This window comes from Durio zibethinus, chromosome 14, assembly GCF_047325235.1.
Source record: "Durio zibethinus cultivar Kanyao isolate XHJ-2024 chromosome 14, ASM4732523v1, whole genome shotgun sequence".
Taxonomy (NCBI): domain Eukaryota; kingdom Viridiplantae; phylum Streptophyta; class Magnoliopsida; order Malvales; family Malvaceae; genus Durio; species Durio zibethinus.
In genome coordinates this window covers 10,999,080-11,025,505 of record NC_143175.1, presented here as the reverse complement: position 1 = coordinate 11,025,505, position 26,426 = coordinate 10,999,080, and the positions used below count along the sequence as shown (strand labels likewise).

The following is a 26,426-nucleotide window of genomic DNA, read 5'->3' as shown; positions in this document are numbered from 1 at the left end:
TCTATACTCAAGAATAATCACTGCTGAGACGGTCTAGGCAAGCAGTGCTTCATTGCTGGTTAGTGTCTTGTACACTTACTCCTTTGACAGAAGCAATTAAGGAAACCATACAAATGTTGAGAAATCAACACGCACATGTAATATTCACACACAAAATAATAAATTTAAATCAAGAATAAGAACACAAATATATTTATTTCGATCCAACTCAAAATGATCTACTTCAAATTCAATCATTAACAAATAAATTTTTATAATTGTAAAATTTTTAGAATGAAAAAAATCTTCAAAAATTTATTACTCAAAACTTAACCCAAAATCTAATTATATATTTTTAATAGCCTAACTATTTTTTTTATAACTAACTATCTGAGATTACTAAATCAAAATCAAAATATTTATTTATAATGATGAAATTTTTTATACTTTTATTAAACTCTCCACGATACAAGATAAATTTAAAAATTTTATAATTTTTAATATGAGATTACGAAATTCAAAGTAAATTTCGATAATAACAAAAGAGATATGTTGGATCAACATTTTTCTGCTCTACTGTTTTTTGTGTAAATATTGACATGGATCTTGAGTCGACTATCTGTTGTAGATCTCACCATCATTTGGCATCTCCATCAGGTTTTTTTAAGACTTGAGACCTCATTAAGCTAAAAGGGATAGTTGGGCCTCATTTGGATTGAGAAGCAGCAATGAAAAGGTGTGATGTGAGAGTTTAGACATCTCACCATCATTTGGCATCTCCATCATGTTTTATCACCAGTAAGAGATTGGACCCATGAAGGTTCGGTGAGTTCCACTGCAATTTTTTTTTTTTCTTTTCATTTTAAGCTTTCTCTTGTTTTTTTTTTTTTTTTCACACTTGTTCATTTTTTTTATTTTGTTTTAGTTTTAAATTTTTTGTGTAAACTTTTCAAATTCTTTTTTTTACAAAATAAAAAATTTAATTTTTAATTATTTATTAATAAAATTATTATTTGATATAAAAATAATTTATTTTTTAATTACTTATAAAATTTAATATAATATATTTAATGATTATTTATCTTCTTATTATAATTTATCTCATTGTTACTATTATATTTATATTTAAACGTTTATTTATATCACTAATTTTAATTTTATATCAAATTTTATTATTATATAATTAATTTTATTTTCAATCTCACCATTTATTTAAATAAACTCTTAATAAGTAATATAAAGACATTTTAGTATAATGGATTATTTATCTTATTAAATATATCAAATTATAATTTTTAAACTTAACAAAAGCTAAAATAAACAAGTTTTCAAACTTAATTACTCAAAAAAGTTTTGGTATTTAAAAATCTCCGATTCCTAATTTAAAAGTCTCAAATATTGTTTTTCAACTCAACAAAAGTTAAAATAAATGGTTGTATCCATATTAGTACGTAGTTTATGATGCTTAAATGGTCAAAACTTAATTATTCTAAAAAAATGTCTTAATGTTTAAAAATCTTAAATTTAAATCTTAAAAAAAAAAAAAACCCTTTCTTAATCTTAAAAGCGCGCTCTCCCTCATTCTCTCTCCTGCAAACTCAATTCCAAAACAGCAAACCCCAAATTCCCCTGAACTTAATATTTTAAAAAAAAACCAACGCCAAAAGGCAACAGATTCTACCCTAAAAGTCACTAATTTCTCTTCACCCTTAACTTTCCATTCATTTTTACTGATTTTCAAGTACCCTTTTCAGCAAAGCCTCTATTTCTTCCAGAGTTTGGAGCTTTTCTTGGTTCTTTCTCAAAAGCCCATGAACTTAGTTCTTGCTAAACTTTGAAATTTGAAATTTGGGTTTTTCGAAGAAGTGGAAGATCAAGCTGATTCTGCCTTCGTTTCTAAAGGCTTGGCATTGATGCCTGGAGCTGATTCCAAGGTTGTCTTTTTATTTATTTTTTCTTCTTCAATTTTTTATTTAAAATTTGTTGTTCATTTTCCTTGTTTTTTTTCAGTTGGTGGGAATGAAGAGGAGCATTGATGATTTAAAAGAAACACATGAAGTTTCACCTAAGCGAATCAAAATGAGAGATCTTGATTCTGTCATCCGCGCTGAGGGTAAATTTTTATTTTTTGGTGGGGAGGGGGTGTAGTTCATTTGAATTATTGGCAAATTAATCATCTTGAAACATTAGAAATGATTATTGTTTTGGTAGCCTTGTTTATGGCCTTTTCGCCCCTTTTCTTCTTGACTTTGGAAAAAGAATCAAATTTTATAGTGATATTGAAGAATGAAGGCGTTTTCTGTTTGTTACTATTTTATAATCGTTATGTAACTTACATTTTTTAGAACTTTTTCTTTTTCCTTTCATTTATGCACAGAAATCAATGCCCAAAATTTCAAATCTTTGAAAATAACAATCCGAAATTTAAAGAAAAGTTTGACAAACTGTGTTCACAAGATATTAATTGTGTAACCTCGAAACGCATCAGCTTGGATCTGAATGCAGAAGATGCTACTAGCTCGATAAACCATGAGTCAATTCATCACAAACATATCTAAAATTTGAAGCCAAAGGATGCTTCTATGTGTGGAAGTTCTATTGGTCCACTGGAGGAGAAAGACTCGTTGAGAATTTCGAATGAGATGAAGCAGAATGGTTTTCTTTCATCTTCTAATGGGGGTATATCTATGCAAAAGGCTTTACTGTCATCTTCTCATTGCGGAAAACCAGTGCCCAAGCACCGTGGAAGGAAAAGTAAGTATGATGTGCTCAAGAAGATGGAGCTTGCTAAGAAAGAACAGGTTGACAGGTTCACAAAAATGGCTGCTCCAAGTGGACTTGTCAATGGATTAATCCCTGGGATTATAAATCATGTTAGAAATAGAAAACAGGTCCATTCCATAATAGAGGCCTTAGTGAAGTCTGAAAGTTTTGAACATTTGCATTCAGAAAGCAAACAGGCAAGTCATGAAAAAAGTGGAATTGAAGTTGGTGATGGAAATATGGATTTTTCAGGATTACATCGACTCAGTTGTTACCATGAAGATGGGCCTCCAAATACTACATCAATGAGGAGAAAAGCAAGATTTTATCTAGCGCCAATGCATAAGCCATATTCATCAATTTCAGAGGGAAGAGGTGGAGATGGTGATTCAAGCATGGTAGATCCAGTCAATGAGGATGATGCACTAGCATTGAAATTGTCACCATCTAAGGCATCTGAGACTGCTAGCACTTTGTCTAATGAGGAATCAGCAAACTTTATCAGTGCCTCTTCCTTTCTGTAAAAGGTCAGTAATTTTTTTCATCTAATTCTTTATTTCAGAACATCCTTGAAAAAAGTGAGAATAATTGGTGATGGCAAATAGATGTTAAAAGATGGTAGTTGAGTGATGGCCCAGAGAGAGCTCGTTCTTTTAACATTTTCATATTTGTACATGAAAAAAATGGCAATTGAGCGAGATTTGGTTACCCAATGTTTGCTGTTGCATGTACAATAGAATTATCTGGAATCAACTATTTTCTTTTGGTAAAGATGATTCATGTTTTTATGGTGACTTTAATGAAGAAAAGAATGCCCAAACTGATATAAATGACATATTGTGTTTCAGCTGCCACAGTTGCATCTCAATACTTCTTCAGCAAGATATTAAAGGACTTCTTTCAGGTATTTTTCTTTCACTCAAATTGTTATTAGATATTTAGACTTTAAACTAGGATACGTACTTTTGTATTTTTGTTTGTTTTTTTATGTTCTGCATTTGCAGCACAGTAAGAAGAAAGTGCGAGGTGTAATTACAATAGAGCTATCTTCTCTAATATCGAAAGAATTCCCCTCTAACCAAGGGAATGATCCTGATATTTTAAGAAATTCTGCTGATGGATTTTCCGATGATGGTGCTGCTGAGGTGCATAGAGCGAGATGGAGTGCACTGTTTGATCAGATGGATAAAGCTCTTTCTCAAAAAGAGAAACAGCTAGTAAGTTGCAGAAAAGTTATCATGTTTACTGTTGTTTGAAGGAATGGTATTCAAGTTTTTACCTGAAGAACACAATACTTACTGTCTCTAGTGTTAGTTTGGAAGTCAAGGGTGAAGGAACCTACACTGTCTAATTTGAACCCAGTTATTCCCTTATCGATAATCCCTTATGAGTAGGAAAGGTGAATAATTTGGTAAAGCCTAGCACCTTAGGTGTTGTTGAAAATAGGTGATTGAGACGGTACACTACTTAATTGAATTTTACCTCTTCAAGTTCATTTACTTCTTCTCAATCTATTTCCTCTTAAGTAGAATCTTTATGTTTATAAAGAAGAGTATTTCTAATCTTTCTGACTTTCCCATTTATATTCCAGGAAATTTGGTTGAACCAAATAAAAGGGATGCAGCTGCATTGCGATCAGGGCTTGCAACATATGCATTGGAATGTGCTTTATAGTTTACCACAACTAGGAGGATCAGAAAGTAATATCAGGTTTGATTATAGTTTTATTCTTATTTTGTTATTATGATGGTCGGTTATGCCTTAGATTTTTATATCTGTTGGAACTTCTCATGGCTGATAATTTCTGCATGAAAACAAATGCTTTATTCATCATCCAAGTCTGTAAAATTTTGCTTTTGTGCTAAGGATTTAAAACAGTTTCTTACTTTCATACATCATTCCTGATGTTGACCATTTCCCTCAGATATCATTAATACCTTGTTAGGATATACATTACATTTTATAATGTAAATTTAGATGGAGGCTGAAATTTCATTCATGTGACCATACATTTGGTTGGGAAGTTGCAATCTGACATTCAATCTTGCACCCTATACTTGGATCATGTCAACTGCAACCCCCACCAGAAAGACCTTGTATATGTGCTAGTAGCTTAATATAGCTCAAGAATTTAGCTGATATCAACATCTAACTATACCCATCTGCTTGTTCCTGCATTTTGTGTTGACTGGTTGATTGGAACTTTTATTGAGATTTTTTTTTTATCTCATCACATTTAGCTCTGGCTGAAGCAGATGTTCACAAATCATTTTACAATGTAGTCATGTTCTCGTGCAGATCGGTGATGGGAGACAGCTTTGACAGGGAATTGGCTAAGGGCAGCTGCTGCTTCCATTTATTCAACATGCAATTTCATGTTGTCAAAGGAGAGTGTACCCTATTCCCTAATCTGATTAACAGTGGCACCTAATTTAAATTGAATGTTCTTAATGCTACCGTAGAAACATCAATTTGCATTATGCAAACTAGTTGTTAGGTTTTGTTAGGTTGATAAGGACTTGCTGAGTTGTGAAATTCCAACACTAGAAGTGAGGTCATCTTTTGTCTGTTATTTTCTTTTTTCAATTTCGTTTGTAAGCCTTTATCAGCATAGGGGCAGAATTTGATGTTAGAATTGCAATTGTCGCACTGTGAGGTTCCTTAATATACTTTTGCGTTCAAACATTTTTTGCCATTTTCTTGCACTTGTTCTGTAATTTACAAGGCTTGTACCACAATTTTGGACTCATGAAAAACTATAACAATGGTAGAGAAATATTTTCAAGTTAGGTTAAATATTGAACCGTGGCATACCGGCAACAAAGTATCACTTGCCCCCATTTTATATGAATTGCAGGTCTACAACTAGTTTGGTCCCATCTTGCTTGACATTGGCTTCGAGGATGTATCGTCTGGAACTTTGGGAACCGAGCGATACTGCAATTTAACACTATGCAAATGGAAATTGTAATAAGCAAGAAGGATCATTTTTTACTTTGCCTTGAAAGATACTTTGACAGACTCAGGCTGAAATATTTTAGTATAATCCAGAAATATAAGAAAACATCTTTATCGTGATTCCCTGTCTATGGTGTTGTCCACTATGTCTTACTATGAACAAACAAACAAACATGTAACACAATCTCAAGTTCTCAAAACAGGATACCTTCCGTCAATCTCTATCCAAACTCCAAACTCAAAAGCATACTCCCAAATAATAGCACCGGAAATATTCAGGCCAATGTCACCTAAACTCTATCTTGCCAACCAATAGATAATCACATGCAAATTGATACATTAGCATCTACATAGACTTTTATCTGGGCAGAGGAATATGAGTTGATTCAAGATTTTGCAAACATTAGTAGAGAGTGAGAAAGAGAGACTCCGGTAAGAATTGCAGGATTTTCAAGAAGTAAAAAGACACCTTTACACCTTTTCACTCAGTCAATATAGTCCATTATTATGCTCATTAAATTAATATACACTCAATTATCACGTCATCATAAAAGAAGATCGATATCCAGATTTCTTATCACAAAGCGGGCTTGCCCTCACCTATGAAAAACTCGTCCAGCTACCAACGGCCCATTAAAATATTACTCACAACAAATCAACTTATTTTTAATTTATTATGAATCATTAAATGTAATTCATGTTGGTTATGGATAATTAAATACAATTTACACTCACCCACATGATCTTGTTTTGAACTCCATATAGATTTACTATTAACGATCAAAAGCTCTGGTCATATCATCAATTTTATTTTATATAAAAAGTAAAAAGAAGATTCAGGTACGGCAAAAACTCTGAACCCTTCTCCTCTAAGCTTCCTTAACAATTTCTGTAACTCACTTTCTTCCTTAAAAAACCCTATCTACTTAACTAACTTAAGCCTTGAAACGTGTTTTGAATAACCAACTCCAATGTCTCTGACCATGCTTTCCTGCTGCAAGTACAAATCATGCCTCGTACAACTTCCAAATCATCACTCATCCCACCAACCAAAAGCACCATCAACAGACATAAATGTAGAATCCTATATTGCTAACATGTCAATTTATCAATTCTCGTTGGAAGAGGAAAGATGGCGACTAACCATCCATTCAAGCATTGTGTAGTTACAACAGCCTTACGTCCAACAAAGTGCTGTGGTGTCCTCTTGTTCCCCTGTGTCAATCTATCTCCAGTCAGCGAATTTGACTATCTAAAACAAGAATATTATAAGAAAAAAAGAACATGGGATTTCACTAGATATACCTTTATGATAACCCGACCTGTTGGAAACAGAACAGGATCCATTATATTTGAGTCACCATAGCTACTCTTGCCCTATATGAGCAGACAAGTAAAAGAGAGATTTAGGACAAGTTGCCAAGTGTAAAGCATAATAATTAAACACTAAAAAATATTAACAAAATGCAGATAGAATTTTGAAAGTGATTCTTTAGAAAGGTAGTAACACCAAAAGGAGTTATGAAAAAAGAGAAACTTGATCAAATAGATAAGTGGTAGAACTGTAACTCTTCTTCCCGACGAAATGCCTGCCGAGCTGCTCATGAACATCAATAAAAAGAAAACGAATCAATATGTCCATAGAAAAAAATATTTATGCAATAGCTGGCCATGGAAACTTTCTGCATTATCAAAATGTTTAATAGCCCTGCCAATTATAACTTAATAATTTTTCCAAATGTTTGCTCTCCTTCCTCCGAATTATATCAAATACCATCCACATCTATATAGAAAATCACTGCACATCCAGGAATCCTAGGTTTTATTGACAAAACTTTTCATTTAATACATGTAGACAGTGAAAAACATAGACACCCAAGAAAATAGAAGCATACAATCTAGCAACCTGGGAAATGGTGTAAGGCACACAAAGATGGGGTGCCCAACACCAATATAATACTGATCAATGCATATCATCATTGCATGGAAATAGAAGCAAATTACAATGGTAGTTCACAAAACTATAACCGAGATTCAAAGTTAAAGGGGATAAAGATTTTACTTTGAAACAGAAGAATATTACTTGCAAAGATTTGGAGCCACCGACTGTGTCTACTGGAACTGACTGCGAACAAGTATAGCAAAATTTCTGATAATGCATTGATAACATCACATTAATATTCGGCTAAATGTTAAATTTAGCACTAAATATTTGGGTATTATTCAATTCAAGATTATACATATTATTTTAATCAACTCAAAATTAAACATTATAAATTTATAATAATTTAAAATTTTTTTAGATGAAAAAAAAATTGAAACACATGTGCTGTTATCTCGCATAATATAATAAATTGTTGTCGTTAACGTGATTTTTTATTTGTTTAATAAACACATTTGAAGTGAAAAAATAAAATAACATTAAAAATATAAATTATGCTCAAAATGTTAGTTTTTTTTTCTCATAAAAAACCAAAAATCAGTCACTAATTTACCTACAATATTTTTTTAAGTAGATTATAAATTTTAAATTGATCAACACAGTCAAAGTACAAATAATTCCTTGTGAAAGAATCAAAGGAAGAAAACAAAAAATCATCCAAAAACTTGCAACAAAAGCTTATTGAAATTCAAATTACATTTAAAATATTTTTAAATTTCATTCAAATTTTACGTTCATAAAAAAGATTAATCATCAATTAATAAAAAAACTAATAAAAAAATGACTAAACTGCTTTACTGATGAAATTGGAACAGACCCATCAACAACAAATTGAGGATTGTCGAGTGTTTGCTGGGTCCAAGTAAGGTCAAGTTACGATTGGGTGTTTATACTGGAGCATCAGCTGGTTTTCCCCATCAATCACTGGACTCTAAACTAAACCTCCCCTTCCCCATTTTGAGTTATCACTATAATTCCCACCAGCAAACAACCACCAAAAAAAGCCAACAAATAAAAAACAATCTAAATGAAAAAGAACCAAAACCCATTTCAAAAATCATCTCAAAATTAAATTCATGAGAAGAAAATGAAAGTAGTCTTTTTTATTTACTAAAGATGAAATTGGATTTTCAAGATCAGAATTGTAGTAGTTTCAGACAAAATCCTTTATTTTCTTTCAAACCCATCGATTCCTTTCCCCCATTTTCCACACTAAGACCCAAACACAAATTGATCATGTCACTAGTGATTCTTATTTTATGTCATTTTCATGGATGCTATCAGCAACTTAAACTTGGATGTCCTCGTCCTTATTTCTAGTTTAATAAAGCAAAATCAAGCTCACTTTACTCAAAACCCAACTATGTTATTGTCACATTCATATGCTTATTTGCAAAAACATCATCTTCTCTCTTTTTCTCTTACAAGCATGCAAGAGGGTTCGAAAGATTTAAAAGATTTCAGAGAATGGGGAGAGAGAGAGAGAAGGTTTAGAAAAAAGATGAAGAAAATGAGAGATGTTTAAAAAAAATTCATTTAACTTTTATTTTTTTATCTGATTTTTTTATCATATTTTATATTTTTGATACATGTTGCTGTTAAAAATTTAACTGCAAATATATTTTGCACTCCTTAAAAAATTTTAAACTATTATAAATCGATAATATTTGATCTTGATTTAGCTAAAATAATATGTTTAATTTTGAATTAAGTAATTGAGCATTTAGGCTTAATATTCTGATACAATCACTGTTAACAAATGGCTGGGGTAAGGCTGACCAAGCAGTTTCATGGCAAATGCTAGTTAAATAATCTGGAAAAAACAAGATAAATGTTTGATGATATGATATTTTAATTGGTTTATATTTGTTGATTTGATGACATGACATTTTAATCGGTTTATATATTTAATTGTGTTAACGTGAACTAAATTACTGGATATATATTTTAATTCACATCATATTTTATTTTTTAAAAATATTAATTAATTAATAATTAAAACAAAATACTAAAAAATAAAAACAGAAAAAATATGAAATTATTATTTTTCTTTTTACCATTCTCTTTCTAACTTTTTCTCATTAAAATATCTCTCTTCTCAGGAACTAGCCACCGAATAATTCCAGAAACCCAAATTTCGATTAGCCTGCATCGTGCCGGCCATTGTTTGTCGCTAGCTACCATCGTTTCGATGATGAAAAAAACTTTTTTTATTACTTTCACTCCTTTCTTAATTTTGATCAAATTAGATTATATGAAAATAGTCATATTATATCAAAAGTTCTTATACTCTATCAAAATTTAAAATTTAATTTTTATATTGTAATTTATATAAATTTTGTCTCATATGATTTTGATTTATAATTTTAATTCAATTATTAATTTTATCAATTTTTTGTTATTAAAAATGTTGATGTGGACATTAACTTCGTGATATGAGCATTGACTTTATTAGTATGATATTGATTTTATTGATATGATAATTTTAATAAATGAAATTGATTGTTAATTTATGTAAATGATTTTTATATTCATAAAAAAATTAAAATTTAATCTTTTTAATATAATTTTATAAAAATGTCATCTGTGTATAAGTTAAATTTAATAATGTTGGTCTAATTATTAAAAAAATTATATTTTTTTACTTTTTTAAAAAAATTTTTTACTCATACAAAATTTAAAATTTAGTCATTTTAATATAATTTTATAAAAATTTCATTTATGTATAAGTTAAATTTAATAATGTTGGTCTAATTACTAAAAAAATCATATTTTTTTAACTTTTTTTAAAAATCACATTTTATTTTTTTAAAAAAATCAATATTTCAATATTTTAGAATTTTGCCATATTTTTAGAACATAAAATTTAATATTTTTTAAATATTTAATTTTTTAAAAATTGTATTTTTTGAATTTTTTTAAAATCACATTTTATTTTTTTGAAAAAGTTCAATATTTTGAATATTTTTACAAAATTTTCAAAATTTTGAAAATATTAAATTTACTCCTTTTTTTTTCAATATTTTCATTTTGTAAATTATTTTTTTTGAAAATTTTCGTTTTATGTCTAAAAGTATTTAATATATTTTATTAAAATTTTTTAGTTTTATAAATTTTCTATATATTTTTCATTTTTTGTTTTTTTAAATTTTTAATATGTAAACAATTAAATAAATTATTAAGAAGGTACAAATCTTTTAAAATTTATTCTGCTTTGGTATATTTGAAATAGAAGAGTGTAAAAATTTAATGTAAAATAGAGTAATAGCGAAGCATGAAAAACTTATAATTTTGATTTATTCTTCATGAAAAAGCATAAAAGAACGTGTAGAAAATTTTTAAAATTTATACTCTTTTTAAAAACATAAAAAATTAAAAAAACATATAACAATTTTATAAAAAACATAAAGATTAAAAATATAGAAAATTTTATAAGAATTCCAAAGAATTACAAAATAAGAAAGTTAAATATTTTGCTTAAATAAAAATGTTAAAATTTTTAAAAAATTTAAATATTAAAAAAATTCAAATTTAATATTTTTTAAAAAACTTGAATTTTTTTTAAAATATCAAAATATTGAATTTTTAAAAAAATAAAATTTAATTTTAAAAAATCCAGAAACAATATTAATTTTAAAAATTTTAAACTACTTTAAAATTTTTAAATTTAATATTTTAAAAATATGAAAAAATGTTAACAAATTCAAAATATTGATTTTTTAAAAAAAATAATAAAATATTTTTTTATTAATAATTAGACTCACATTATCAATGTACAATAACATAGTTTTTATAAAATTATATTAAAAAAATTTAAATTTAAATTTAAATTTTATCCATGTAAATTATCACATAAACAAATATAATATCAGGTCAACAAAATTAATATCCACATAAATATTGTTAATAATATAAAATTAACGAAATTAATAACTGAATTAATATCATCAAATCAAATCAAAATGTATATAAATTATAATAAAAAACTAAATTTAAAATTTTAACAAAGAACAAGAACCCCCAACATAATTTGAACTTTAAAAATCCTTTAAATTTCCGTAGCTCCAAGTTTGAAAGTCAAGACCGCCACTGCCATTTCTATCACCTTCCGCCACCAAAACTTATCACCTATTCTTCCTCTTGCCCAACCCAGTAACTCCCCCAAAAAAACTCAGAATCAAAGCCCTCTGAAAAATTCGTTTCTTGTCGAACTATGCACGTAAGATCAAAGTCAGAAAATAACATAAAACGATCTTGTGCAGGGTCATGCTCCTTAGCCTGAGGCACTACAGTGGGCTGAATAAGCGGTTCAGCATAGAAGAACTCTATTTCCAGTTTCATGGCCTGGTGATAAAAGCTTCTCAATGATGTTTAGTTCATCGCCTCTCAAAGATATACTAAGTTTATCCAGCAAGTCTTTGGTTTGCAGAGCTGATGCCTAAAATCAAAGAATCAATAGTTAAGCTGTGGAATTTAGGCTATTTATATAATGATATTTTTCCCAGAAGACTTTAATAAGTATAGAATAATCAAGTTGACCACTAAAAACAATAGATGCAAATTGCAATCAATGCCGTGCCTGAAAGCTTTCAGAAGAACAATTCTCAATCCACCTTTTGTATGGGTGATTTTGCTTGTTGGGTTGTAGAAGTGCTTGAAACTCCTTAGTCCTTACCCAAAAAGGCATAATGCAAGGTGTTGTGGCCCCTAGAGTGTATGCTGCAATTATTTGCTTTCTTAAATAGAGTGATAAGTTTTCCAGGAGCTTTTAGTTCTTCAACCTTTGTACAAGCTGTTGCCAGCAAAAATTTTGTATACTTTAAAGTTGCAGATCTCTTGAACACATTCAAAACCCCACTCCTGAGGAACCCGGCCTTCAGAACATCTTAATCGAGATTGCAGTCGATTCCAATCGAGAATTTCTGGCGTCCGATTCCCAAAGTTCAGGAAAAAAATGGAAATAAATTTGTTAAATCTAATGTGGATTAACCTTTCATGTCATGTGGCATTTTTTAGTCCATAATATCACCTGAAATAATTTTAACATATTAATATGATAGGTTAGCAAATCAATTATCACGTATGTAAATTTAACCAAAAAAAAAATGATAGCATTTACAATTGATCAAAAATTATTAAATTGAAAAAATTAAAAAACTAAATTTATATAAATTATAATAGAAAGATTAGAATCTAAATTTCCATATAGAAAATTTTTTTTGCATAATTTGACCTAAGAGCATCACATACACCGTCTTGCCCATGTTGCAGTACATCAATGCAAGGTGCTTTTATTAATACTGATGAAAAACTAACAGTTCATTTTATTTGAAAGAAAATAACTGTCCTGACAACGAAATAATGCTTGGAAGAACAGTATTCTTACGCAGAGGCTCCTCATATTATTTGTTGTAAAATGGTAAAAAGAAAGCATTTTTCTCCATAGTCCTACTTGTGCCCTAAGCCTTGCAGCATAGCATGCATAACTTTCTTCGGTAACTTGTACTACTAATATCGACTTTCCTGCACCTCAAAATCTCAGATGAAGCTAACAAATCATCAAAAAGGTAAAATTCACAACTATATGAACTAGCAGTTTTAACATTACATATTAATATACAATAAACCAAACTAAATATCACTATCCTATCGAAAATATCGCCAAATTCTACATCAAACAGGCATTAATTATTTTTTTCAACATTGAAAATTAAAATTACTTACTTGACAGGGTCGGATAAAATGACCCGCAAGGGATCACCGGACTCACTCGAAAACAAAACATCTTTTCGTGCCATTAAACCCACATCCACCACCGCAATATCCTTCTGCCCATTACCACCGCCACTAGCACCCTACGCTTCTCCACCGTGCAAATTCTGCGTTTAAAACATATTCCCATCTGGATCCGCATTCGTCACCGTGTTCTGATAACTATTACTCTCTCACCATTTGCCCCATATCACTCCCTCCTTCCTTCACCGCCAGCTCTTCCATCGTCGTCAGCATCATCATCCTCGTCTTCGTCGTCGTCGACATCGTCTCTGTCCAATTCTTCGTCACCGCTGTTTGTGGAGCCACCACCGCTGCTGCTCCCCCAATTTCGATGGTGATGATTGGACAGATCTCGATGGTCTGCGGAGGCAGTAGTAGAGGCGTCATAGATGTTGAAGGAGCAAAGTTCGGGGAGTTGGGAGGGAGGGAAGGAGAACATTTTGTCGTGGATGAAGCCGGTTAGTTCTCGGGTTTTTGGTCCGGTCAAGCGGTGGTAGCCGTTCCACAATTAAAGGCCTATATTGAGTCGTCATGGAAGACGTTGAGAACGTTCTGGAGCGCGATTTCCTCGGAAGACATAGTAATTAAGGTAAATTTTGCATTTTCCAACGGGAAGCATATTGGTTCTAATTATTGTAGATAATTAATCAATTATAATTAAGTATTATGTAAAAATTTATTAAAAAATTATGTAAAGCCTACACATTTAAATGATGAACTTTAATGTAATTTTTTAAGGGTGTTTTAGATACATCATAAAATCTTTTTTATGCATTTTATAAATTAAAAAAAAATTCACATAACATATACTAATTTATCCTTTAATAAATTACAAAAATAACTTGTACTCCCTATATACCTTCTTCTTTTTTTCATTTTCTTCCTTATTCCTCCGTTTTTATCTTTTTTTTTTTCATACACTAAATCCTAAATCTTTAAAACTAAAATCAAAATTTTCAAACTTTTATTAAATCCTGCAAACTGTGTTAGAATGTATTAAAAAATGCGAAACAATAATAGGAGAGAAGAGTTCAACAAGATAATGAAATCTCATCCAGTCAAGCCTATTTTTTTTTTAATGTTTTCAAAAATCCAATTTTATGAATATAGAAGAATTTTTGAAAATGAATTTCCTAATGAATTTTCGAAAATACATCATCATTTTCGAAAATGATTTTCTGATAATTATATTATGTTTTCGAAAATGGATTTCCAAAAATATATTATAATTTTTCACAATTTCTTCTAATAAATTTTTTTAACATATTGTGATATGTGGATCAATTTGAAAACTGCACTGATATAGTGAGATCAATTATCAGATAATTTAGATACTAGATATGATTGTACTGATTCATTTACTATGGCAGAGTTAAGATTATGTTTTTAAGGCTTAGTGTTATTAAAAGACATAGAAGCGTAGAATGTTTAGTTTATATAAATTTAATAAGTTAAGAATGTTGTATAGGTGTTTTGTAGCAAAGAAACTTTGATTTCATAGGCTAAACATGTCGAAAAAGATCAAGATTTCAAGATTGTAATTAAAAACTCTAATGTAGGAGGCTCGAGAAAATTTAAAATAAGATTGACATGTAAATAAAGTGAAAAATACAACAGCTAACAATAAAAGCAATGTAGAAGAAATGCAACATAAGAGAATGATAACGAAAAAGTGTGACTACCTGTTTAAGTTACATGGGATTATGTTGACAATGGATGATGAATGGAGCATGAAAATAGTATGTGGATTTTATAATCATCTACTAATAAAATAATTAGAGGGACATTTTTTGTAGGTTTATTAACTAAAAAAGAAAAGAGATTAGTTGCTGATATGTCAAACAGTATTGTCAAGCTTAGAAACATACTATTGACCATAAAACAATATAATGAGAAGAATATTAACACCATAAAGACAATGTACAATGACGTCAAAGACACAAATTTATTAAAAAAGCTAATAGATGTTGACTATAAAATAATATAATGAGAAGAATATTAGCACTATAAAAATAATATATAATGATGTCAAAGACATAAATATGTTGAAAAAGCTAGTAGATCACAAATGTAATTATTGATAAAGAAGTTCAGTAATTGTGAATACCTAGAACGGCATAGGACAACGAGTCAAGTGACCATGTAAAAAACCTGTTATGGGCTTATCCTATTGGTGTAAAGTTATTACAAGCCTTTCCTAAATGTCTTGATTATTGATTGCACTTATAAAATAAATAGCTACCATATGCCACTGCTTGAAAGTATTAGTGTAACTTTCACTAAGATGACGGTACCTTTACCTTTTGTAGGAATACCTCATAATTGGGTAAGAGCCATATTTGTAATAAGAAGCAACAACTCATTAAACTTACAAAATATATTTAACAAACTTTCGTAAATGAAAAATAAAAAATAACATTAGGTAAAAAGTCCAATTTCTTCCTTGTTAAAAACATGTAAACTTACGAGTTTGAACAAGATTGATCCTTCTTGCATTGGGGATCGATCATTCTTACATAGGAGATTAATCTTCTTTATATAGAAAAGAAGAAAATGTATCTTAAAGCTTTTTAAAAATCCATTTTTGAAAAGCTTTAGGTCTTTTCGGAAACCCATTTCCGAGAAGTTCGATTTCACCTAAATCTTACTATAAACCTTAATCTATTTTCACATACATTTCAACCAAATTTCAACCAAATCAATCAAAAACAAGATAAAAATCTTATCTTTAATCAGTGCAAAATTAAAAAAACACAAGTGATTCGAGGTTAATTTGATGGATTTAGGTTTTTTTTTTGGATTGAAATGTGAAGAAAGAAGAAGAGAGAATGAAAGACTGAAAAGGTAGAAAGGGAAAATAGAAATTGAAGGTGAGGTTATTTAGTAGAAATAAGAAATTTAATTTTGAATTTTTAAGGTATTTAGGTGTACGGTTTATAAAGTAAAAAAAAGGATGTAAATATAACTCTTGAATTTTTTATTGTAATTGACTTATTATAATGTTATAATAAAAAATTATGGGTGAAATGCTTCTTTTAAAAAATGAATTTGAGAATTTCAAAATACAAATTTAACTATTTCTTAAAAAGTATAGCAATAGTGTTTTAGATGTTTCTTCATAGCTCACATTATGGGAAAGAGAATCCCTATACAAAATGACATCATTCGATCAAGCTATTTTCAAAATAGAACTAGAAATCCTTTCATTCAATAGAAACCATGTTCAATTTGGGGCTCTAAGTACAGGCCCTTTTTTCGAAAACATATTACTTATAATTTTTTTAGAGTTAAATATAAAAATGATTCTTAAATTATATACGTTTTATCAATTTGATACCTAAAAAAATAAAATTATCAATTTGGTACTCAAACTTTCATTTTGTCAACACTTTGGTACTTTGGAATATCATTATTAGTTCACTTATTGAGACAACATAAATATCCAATAAGATGCTAACACGTGTCAAAAAAATGCAGTCAGTGCCATGTAATCAATTGCCATGTTAGCATTAACTAAAAAATTCAAAATTTTTTTTAAATTCTAAAAAATTCAAAAAAAATCTAAATTTTTTAAATCTAAAATATTTTTAAAAATTACAAGAAATAAAAAAAATGATATTTTAAAATTATAAAAATTAAATATATATATATATGAAAACTTTAAAAAATTAAAAAATCTCAAAATTTTAATAAATAAAACTTTCTTAAAATTTAAAAAAATTCACAAAAAAATCTAAATTTTTTAAAAAATAAAAAATATTTAAAAAATTCTTTAAAATTTAAAAAAAAAATTTTAAAACATCCAAAATTTTGAAATATTCTAAAAAATTTTAAAAATTAAAATTTTAGTAAAAAATCCAAAAAATTCATAAAATAATTGTAAGATTAAAAAAAATGAAAAATTTTCATAATTCTTACAAAATTTTTTTACAATTTTTTAAAAATTTAGACTTTTTTCAAAAAATTTTAGATTTTTTATTTTAAAATTTTTTAATTTTTGTGATTTTTTAAATTTGAAGAAAATTTTATTTTTATTAAAATTTTAATTTTTTTTGAATTTTGAATTTTTTTTCATTTTTGGTATTTTTAGTAAAATTTGAGATTTTTTAAAATTTTTTTAATATTTCATAAAATTTTTAATTTTTAAATATTTTAGGTTTTTTTTTAAATTATTTTTAGAATTCTTTAAAAATATTTAGATTTTTAAAATTTTTTTGAAAACTTTTTAGAATTTTTAAAAAATTCTCTTTTAATGCTAAAATGGCAATTAATGTTGTGGCATTGACTGAAATTTTTGACATATTTCAACATTTTATTGGATGTTTATGCCCCATCAATAAATTAACTCATGGCATTAGTTTTAAATACCTTAGTGGTTGATGGATTAAAACTTAAAATACCAAACTGATAATTTTATTTCTTTAAGTATCAAACTGACAGAAAATATATAATTCAGTACTCATTTTTATATTTAACCCTTTTTTTTATTATAATATTACAATTCTCCAATCACAAAATAATTATATAAGGTTTCCCTCTTTTAAATGCGGGTTTTAAATAAAATTTTAATGAACTCTACACAATTTTGAATTATGATTGGTTAATTGTATTACAATAAATGTATAGGTGAAATACTCCTTTCCTTCATACTAGGAAATATTTTAGATTCCTCAAAATACAATGTTGTTTAAATTTTCCAAAAATTCAAGGGTAAGATAAAGAATTTAGTAAAAGCATTTCTAAGATTCTGCCATGTTGGCAAACAAAACTGTAAAAAGATAAACATCTAAGAGTCAATTTGAATGGATGGTAAGATTGATTTTAATGAGATTAAAAATAGTAATAGATGTGAGATTAATTACTATAACGGTGATATTAAAATTAATAATAAAGATATGTATTTAGATGCAAATATATTGGTGATAATGAGATGAATTATAAAAGTTAAATGATGGTTAAAGGAATTAAATTAAAAATTATATGTAATAAAATTTTAAATATTTAATATTTATAAAATTAATAAATAATTAAAAATTATTTTTATATCAAATAATAATTTATTAATAAATAATTAAAATTAATATAAATAATATATTAAATAATATTTTTTATTACATTAAATTAGCAAAATTATTTCTTGACAAAAAACATTAAAAAAATTATTTTATAATTTTTAAATAAAAATAAAAGAAAAAAATTAAAATATAAGGATATTATTATCTTTAAAATATAATTGAAAGGATAAAAGGGTAAAAACAAAAGAAAAGAATGGTGCATTTACCCATTGTACCTACAACTTCCAGCGAAAACAAGCTACACCTTGACACGGAGCAATCCAAATGAGATTTCGGCGCGTTCGACGCTTTTTGAAGCAAACAGTAACCCCACTGGGGTACGTTTGCTTCCAAATGAACTCTACGAAGAATAATACGTCAGAAAATTCACAAAGCTTTGGATTGACCAAGAACAAAATGAAAATTCTTGTACTTGGAGACTCAATATTATTATTTTTATAAATATCAAAGATGAGAGGTTTAGGGCTTAGAAAAGATCGAATAAGAAAAAGAAAAAAATGGATTCAATCCTTTTTTTTTTCTTTTCTTTTCTTATACTCTTTCATGAATCACACGCTTGACCCTTGGATTTTGGATCTTCGCTGGTATTTTATAAATTTTTTTTAGTTTCTTTAATTTTTTTTTGTTACATTTTAGTCTTTTTCGTCACCGTCATTGGCGTCTGGGTCTACTCTAGTAATAACGGGGATGTTGACTTATGTAAAAGAGTTATCGTAGTGGAAGCTTAACGGCTTGGATTGATGATCTTTCTTCAACTGATAATTTTAAATTTTTAGATTACATTTGGTTATTATTTATTATTCTCCAAAAAACTTATGGCTCTAATTTTTTTAAGGGTTGCTTTAATTTCTTCATATAAAAAAAAGTTAGTCGCTTTTTTCAAAATTGGGTCTTGGAACTAGGAAGAATGAAAAGGAAAAAATGAATTTTAAAAGATTAAATATAAAAATATTCCTGTACTGTAGATTTTTTTTAGTTTGATATTAAGAGAAATAAAATTTTTAATTCAATAATTTAACTTTAATTTTCTCATTTATTTTGAAGCTTGATATTAATTATGTCACTCAACTTATTTATCTTAGTATAAATATTTAATAAAATATTTACACGTGTTAAAAAAATCTAATTAATATTACATCATCAATTATTACGTCAATATTAAAAAAATTACAAATAAAATCTAAAAAAATTCTAAAAAATCTAAAATATTTTTAAAAATTATAAAAATAATTCAAAAAACTAAAAATTTTTATAAATTTAAAAAATATATGAAAGCTTAAAAAATTCAAAATTTTAATAAAAAATCCAAAAAAATAAAAAAAATATTGAAAATTTTTAAAAAAATTTAATAAAAATAAAATTTTCTTAAAATTCAAAAAAATTCAAAAAAAATTAAAAATTTGAAAATAATGAAATCTTTTTTTTTTAATTTAAAATTTTTTTAAAAACTATAAATTTTTTTTTAAAAATTATGAAAATTTACATTTTTTGAATGTTACAATTTTTATTTTTGATATGTTTTATGAATTTTTAAGATTTTTTTACTTTTATTTTTATTTTTATTAAATTTTTTAATTTTTAATTTATGGACTTATTTTAATTTTTTAATAATTTTTAGCATGTTTCAGATATTTCAATTTTTTTAACTTTTTAGAAATTTTTTAAAATTTTAATATTTTTTTTATAAATTTTAAGATTTTTAAAAAATTTTATATTTTTTTAATTTCAAATTTTTAAGTTTTTGTGAATTTTTTTTGAATTTTAAGATATTTTTATTTTTATTAAAATTGTCATTTTTTAATTTGTATAATTTTTTGGATTTTTTATTAAAATTTTGGGATTTTTTTATTTTAAAAGCTTTTATAATTTTTATAATTTTTTAATTTCTAATAATATTTCATTTTTTATTTTTATAATTTTTACAAATATTTTATATTTTTTAAAAAAATTTTTAAAATTTTTAAAATTTTTTTATTAATGTTATGAGATAATTAATGATGTGATGTTGATTGAATTTTTTAATATATATTAATATATTATTGATAATTTATATCACGTTAATAAATTGATTAATGATATTAATTTGAAAAACTAAAATAAATATCGAAATAAAAGTTCAAATATAAAAATATAATTTTAATTTTTAAGAATCAAATTACAGAAAGTACATAGTATATAGTATATTTTTATTTTTAACCCTTTTACAAAAATGGGCACCAATTCTTGTACTTGTCAACCCCTGATGTCATGAGGAACTTTCTTCTCCTTGTTTCATGATGTCATGAGGAACTTTTTTGAAGGATTAGTTTTCTGTATCTGTAATTTTCATGGTGGAAAAGCTAAAGTGATTTTCCTTTTCTTGTGCATAGATTCAAAGGAATTATTACTACTTGTGAAGAACAATGGTGAGAAACCCGGTGAATGTTACTATCTCACTTGCTAAGCATATAATTCAGAAGACTCAAATACCAGGGCAACAAAGAAACAAGGTTTAATTTCAATGGTTTCCATTGCTTTTGCTCTCATTTTTTTATGAGAATGAAAATTTTTCACTTTTGGTTGGAAACGGTTTGGATGAAAAATGTTTAATCCAGTTAAGAAGTGTTGAAAAATGCCCAAGTATCTTGTGTTTTTGATAAGATACAATTTTGGGGAGAAGAAGACTCAAGCCTAGTTCTTTGAACTGAAGATATATGTACTTTACCATTAGGTCAAGTACCCATATTGTCAAACAAATGATTTAGATGCAGAGGAAAGTTTAAAGCATTGTGGCATTGATTTTGGTTTGGACCCTTGTTCCAATGATTAGTGATTCTGCTGCTTTTTTGCTTTAGGTTTATATCCTAGCAAATCTTTGTGGAAATTCATCCATATAATTAGATTCCGGAAATTTGGTGTGAAATTCGCATACGATCACCAGCATCAGGTGGCGGCATATTCGAATACATCCCTTTTGCATCACGTATAACCCCCATCAATGGAGCCTACTTGCTGTTTCTAACTGGTCTGATCGTCATTGGTGGCACTTGGGCCTGCTGCAAGGGTGGAAAAAGGGGACAGCAGGGTGATGGAATCCCTTATCAGGAGCTGGAAATGGAGCAACCTGATTCACCTTTAGTAGCAATGTGGAAACAACTAAAGGTTGGGAACAATATTGGGATGAGTTAAAATCAAAGGCAGCTATTGGACATCAAATGGCAAATGGATCGGCTAACGGCCTTACCTCCGGGCCTCCCAGGAGGGATGGTCGTGAAAATACTCGGTATAATTAGGAAGACAGTAAAAAAGAAAATGTTGCAGAACAAAAACTAGATATTGGTGCCGCCCTTTTAGCTCTCGGGGAATGAAAAATTCAAGTGTTCCTTCTTGAGTAATACTTTACTATCTATGGTAGAAGTTGAGAATGGAGCTATTGAAAACAATTTTGGTCTGTAAAACAACTGTGATGCCTTTTTTGAAACTTAATTTAGTTGATGCTCAACCTTTCCCGTTGCTGTTGTATGGTTTCACTCTTGAAGATACTATCATATAATCCTTTAGGGGTGTTTTTCCACCTTGCTGTTTTTAGTCAGTCTTGAAAAGGTTTTAACAAAAAAATGGAACAAAGAAAGGTTAAAGCAAGAAAGCAATAGCTTTTCCAACAATGATTACTTATCCTCTATGCAGTTCCAACGAAATATCATACATGGCTAGATTGCCTTCCCTCAATGAGTGGTTTAGGTGGGGACAAATGATCTAATTTCAGGTGCAGAACTGGGAAAAAGTATATTCAGCTTGTGCATAAGGATGTCAGCTCTTGATGGAATGTCATTCAAAAGGAACTGCTGAACAATTGGTTTCTTAAACCACTCCATCAGAGACTCTCCAGGGGCCCTTAAAACAACCTTACTAACTTCAAATGGGGATTCTACAGAGCTTAACATCTGTGCAACTATAATCTTCAGAGTGGGTCCTGTAACCAATTTGATGCGCCTAGGGATAACTCCATAATACAACATTCGCTTCCTAAATCTGTGGAGGTGTGCACGACAGCTATAAGAGCAGATCCCACCGATAAGTTTGTAACATCAAGAGACCAAGCAATATACTGATAAAAAACAATTACCTTTGGAAAAAGCTTATTCTCATGAGCAACTCCCCAAACACAGCGAGCTCTGTTTATCTGCCCCATGAGAACAAGGTAATTGAGGAGAACATTGACAAAGTACCTTGCTGCCCCCTCTTCCAACTCGTAATTAATACCTTGAAAAAAATTCCCTCAGAAATGATAAGACTGGTTGTTTTCTCTGTTCCGGGCCAGTAAAGAGTCCACACATAAAAGCATGAGCTTTGTGTTTGGTAGCACCAAGGATCGCCATCAAATGTCTCTCATTGTGCTCTTCCTGGCATCGTACTAGATAGGCAAGAATTGATGTGCAAAGAACTAGATCCACTTTTGTAGCAGAGTTCACATAGGTTTCAAGGACAGGCTTCGCTGACTTAGATAAACCATTCTTCATAGATGATTCAAACAACTGCCTAATTATGAAATTATTTGTTCTAATCCCTGATGAACCCATGAACCTTAACCACCTCAAGGCAAGCTCAATGGAACCATCTTTAACAAAAACCATTAGAATATCACTAGCACTCACATCAACGGATAATCCCATGGACTTCATTTCAAGTAATATTTTTGCTGTGACATCCACAAGTTTCTTACCAGCCAAGAGTATTAAAAGAGCAGTATACGTGCTCAATACAGGCCTCAAACCTGCATTTATCATTGAGTTATAAAGCTTCATTGCAGCATCTACCTGTCCAGAGACTGCATCCATTTCCAAGAGACATGAGTAGGTAGATGGAGTGGGTAGAAATTCAGCTTTCTCCATGTCCTTAAAAATAGATGTTGTGGTATCAAGCTTTCCTGATTTTGCATGAGACTCGATGATCATTGTGTATAAGCCAAAATTCGACCTAAAACTGGCCTTCTTCATCTCATCCCAAAGCCAAAGAGCAGTATCTAGCTTCCCCGCCTTTGCATAGGACTCAATCAAAGAAACAAACATAGTAGCAGACGGCCGAGGCCCAAAGCCCTGCATTTCCATCTATATTTTCATTGACGTGTCCAGTCTCCCAGCTTTCCCCATTGAATCAATAAGCGATGTGAAGACACTAAAGCTTGGGTGAAACTTCCTTTCTTTCATTTCTTGAAAGAGCTTAAAAGCTGCATCAAGACGGCCTGATTTTGCCAAGCTAGGTATCATCAACTCTTAGGTGGATCCATACAACAAACATCCAGACGCTTGCATGCTCTCATATATCTCAAATGCCTTGTAAGGCAAACTTTTATTCAAAAATAACATCATAAGATCATTGTACGTTTGTGTATCAATTTTACAACAATAATCTTGAGCCTTATTCAAACAACAAAATGACACCTCCAATTTCTCAGCTTAAGCCAAATACTGACTGAATCACCCGATTATATGCACTGAATAAAGAAACCCCATTATCACTTGTCACTTGAACCATCTCCTCGAACAATGACTGAATCGCATCAAAATCTCTACTCTGATTTAACCCATCAAACAAAATGTCATAACACTCATCACTCGGAACATACCAAGGTTGTCTCTTAGCCCATCTAAACAAACTCAATGATGCATCACTATCTTTGACAACCTTCATGGATTGAGTTTTATGATTCATATTAGGCAAGAACTGTAGTTTATTAGGGTTTAGTTGATGCAGAAATGCTTACCAGATAGTCTGGTCTTGAAGTGTTGTGTTTTGTTCATCTCCTCGAGGCCAAAACCCTTAAAAGCTTAAACCCTACTGAATTTGATTGAGAAGAGATTTCCTCTCTTTTTGCCTTTTTGGTTTTTGACGTGGCAATTCTAACTTCTATAGCATCGTCAGATTATTAAAAAAAAAAAAAACCCCTATTCTACAGAAAAGTAAGCTTTAAACATTGAGCCATGGGCCTTTTATTACAAATCATATAGAGCTATTCTGTGCTGTTCAGACCGAATGTTGTGTACAAGATACTATTGGCTTGAAACTAAAGTATGGGCCTAGTTTTCAAGCAGTTTCATGTATAGCTTGTGTTAAAGGCCTCATGTTCGGTAGGAAAATGAAGGGAGAGTGTACAAGAGTGTAGCTGATCCAAGAGTCTTGAATTGCTGCTGTCATGATTCATAAGAGCTAAGGGGTATTGTGGAGAGTATTATGCTATGCAAATATGAAATCCATCTTCTCTCAGAATTTTTTCTTTTTCTTTTTCTGTTTTCTTCTGCTTCTTACTATCACCTTTGGTATACTCTTCCTCTATTCTTCTTCCTTGTTACTATCACTTCTATTATACAAGGTTTTCGATTCACATCAATAGTATCAGAGAATCAATCTTGGCCATAGATGTGCAATGGTTGATGGCGCAGCCAAATGAATAATAAAACAACAATTTGAACCACTCCAAAATAATTTGAGAGAAAATTTCAACGAGCTTCGGAATGATTTAAAAAAGATTTCGAGGAGCTAACCATTAAGAGAAGTAATTTTGCAACTAAAAATAAAAAAGGAGATCAAGGTTATGATAGAAATTCAGACGAACAGTTAGGTGATGAGCCAATTTCTTTCATAAAAGACGAGCATGTTGATCCCATTTCTGAAATAGTGAAATCAACCGTGACAGCCCCTACCAACCTATCTTCCTCTTCTTTATCCTGAAGTACTGATTTGCTAGTGATCGGTAAGCAATTGTTCTTACTTGATTTACTTTAGTTTAAAGTTCTATCTGTTTTGTGAAAAATAACTTTTGAAAAATAATTTTTGTCTTTTTTTTTATATTTGTTTGATAGAAAATTGATTGGTCAATAGAAAAAAGACTTAGTGATCAACAAAAAATTAGGTAAGTTTTTTTAAAATTATCTTTCTCTTTTCGAAAGTGTAAAATAATCTCTAAAAAAGAACTGTCTATAGATATGACTACTTACAAAACTCATACACATAATTCTACTCAAGCCGAACCTTGGATATGATTTTTTAAGCTCCATCTTAATTTCTCTTAACCCGAAATATTATTATATTAATAAAAAAATATTTATTTAATTTTACTTAAAAATTTTAAAGTATTAATATTAAAAGTCTTCTAATATTTTAATTTTAAATATTTTATAATTCTACTTAAGCCAGGTCTTAGACATGATATTTTAAGCTTGAAATTAATTTTAGTTGACTCAAAATATTATTATATTATTAAAAATATTTTTAATTTTAATTAAAATATTAAAATATTAAAATATTAATATTAAAAGTCTTTAAATATTTTAATCTAAATATTAATATCTTACATATTATCAAATAAAAATATTTTTTATATTTCAATAATAAATAGTGTTAGATTATTAGTTTGAGAATAAATATTGACGTAAATATCCCATTTTATCCAGTGTCCATAATTGAATCTTGGGTTTCGGGTTTTCGAAATGCTCATTGTTTTTAAAATTGGCTTTGAATATTTGGACTTAGGAGTAATATTGGGCTTTAAGTCCAGCTTGTGTTTTGGTGTTTGAGCTTGGAGCTCTTCAACAATTTTTTTTTTTAGTTTTACTATTAAAGAAAAAAAAAAAAGGAAATCAAAAACTTTTCAATCCAGTTTTCTTAAGCCAATTGAGGGATGGGGATTAAAAGGCCTTTGACCATAATCAAAAGCATGGATTAAAAGCCAAGAATCATGCAGTGATCAAATATGACAGATTTGATTCCTTTTAATAAGTAAAACCCTAATGGAATTTTGTAGATTTGATTTAATCAATAAAATTCCTAAAATTTCTAATGAAAAAAGCTTATAAATGATGCCCAAAAATCACATAAAAAGGATGAGGAGAATTCAGAAGAAGTTTAGGTTTTTGCATGGAAAGTTTTCTATTTTCATTCTAAGATTTTTGTTTATA

At 28.8% G+C, this 26,426-nt stretch overlaps 2 protein-coding genes and 2 pseudogenes across 4 annotated transcripts; 2 read left to right on the top strand and 2 right to left on the bottom strand.

The window, feature by feature from the left end:
* Positions 1–1,434: 1,434 nt before the first annotated feature.
* On the top strand, positions 1,435–3,884 carry LOC111295565 (uncharacterized). Of its 2 annotated transcripts, none has more exons than XM_089743510.1 (5): positions 1,435–1,913; positions 1,990–2,092; positions 2,468–3,269; positions 3,591–3,646; positions 3,747–3,884. In XM_089743510.1, exon 3 carries the CDS (start codon positions 2,562–2,564, stop codon positions 3,264–3,266), a length of 705 nt encoding a protein of 234 aa, XP_089599636.1. In that variant the 5' UTR covers positions 1,435–1,913; positions 1,990–2,092; positions 2,468–2,561; the 3' UTR covers positions 3,267–3,269; positions 3,591–3,646; positions 3,747–3,884. The 2 variants fall into 2 exon arrangements, with proteins under 2 accessions (XP_089599636.1, XP_089599635.1); XM_089743509.1 differs by having other exon boundaries at positions 1,436–1,913; positions 2,357–3,269.
* Positions 3,426–5,427, top strand: LOC111294776 (uncharacterized; annotated as a pseudogene). Its single transcript, XR_016327282.1, has 4 exons — positions 3,426–3,463; positions 3,635–3,959; positions 4,334–4,452; positions 5,041–5,427. The product of XR_016327282.1 is annotated as an uncharacterized LOC111294776 (transcript).
* A 148-nt stretch (positions 5,428–5,575) lies between these two features.
* Positions 5,576–14,153, bottom strand: LOC111294774 (uncharacterized). Its single transcript, XM_089742969.1, is given in 10 exon segments — positions 5,576–5,731; positions 5,909–5,990; positions 6,798–6,915; positions 7,006–7,077; positions 7,251–7,303; positions 7,786–7,849; positions 11,967–12,080; positions 13,390–13,497; positions 13,608–13,919; positions 13,922–14,153. Coding segments are annotated over 10 exon segments (1,122 nt in total). The 5' UTR covers positions 13,997–14,153; the 3' UTR covers positions 5,576–5,607.
* Positions 14,154–21,812: 7,659 nt separating this feature from the next.
* LOC149515037 (pentatricopeptide repeat-containing protein At1g79490, mitochondrial pseudogene) lies at positions 21,813–25,136 on the bottom strand (annotated as a pseudogene).
* Between the last annotated feature and the right edge of the window lie 1,290 nt (positions 25,137–26,426).

What these genes read in the sequence shown, in the direction of transcription:
- LOC111295565 (XM_089743510.1), top strand. Translation starts at nt 2,562, where the DNA reads ATGTGTGGAAGTTCTATTGGTCCACTGGAGGAGAAAGACTCGTTGAGA.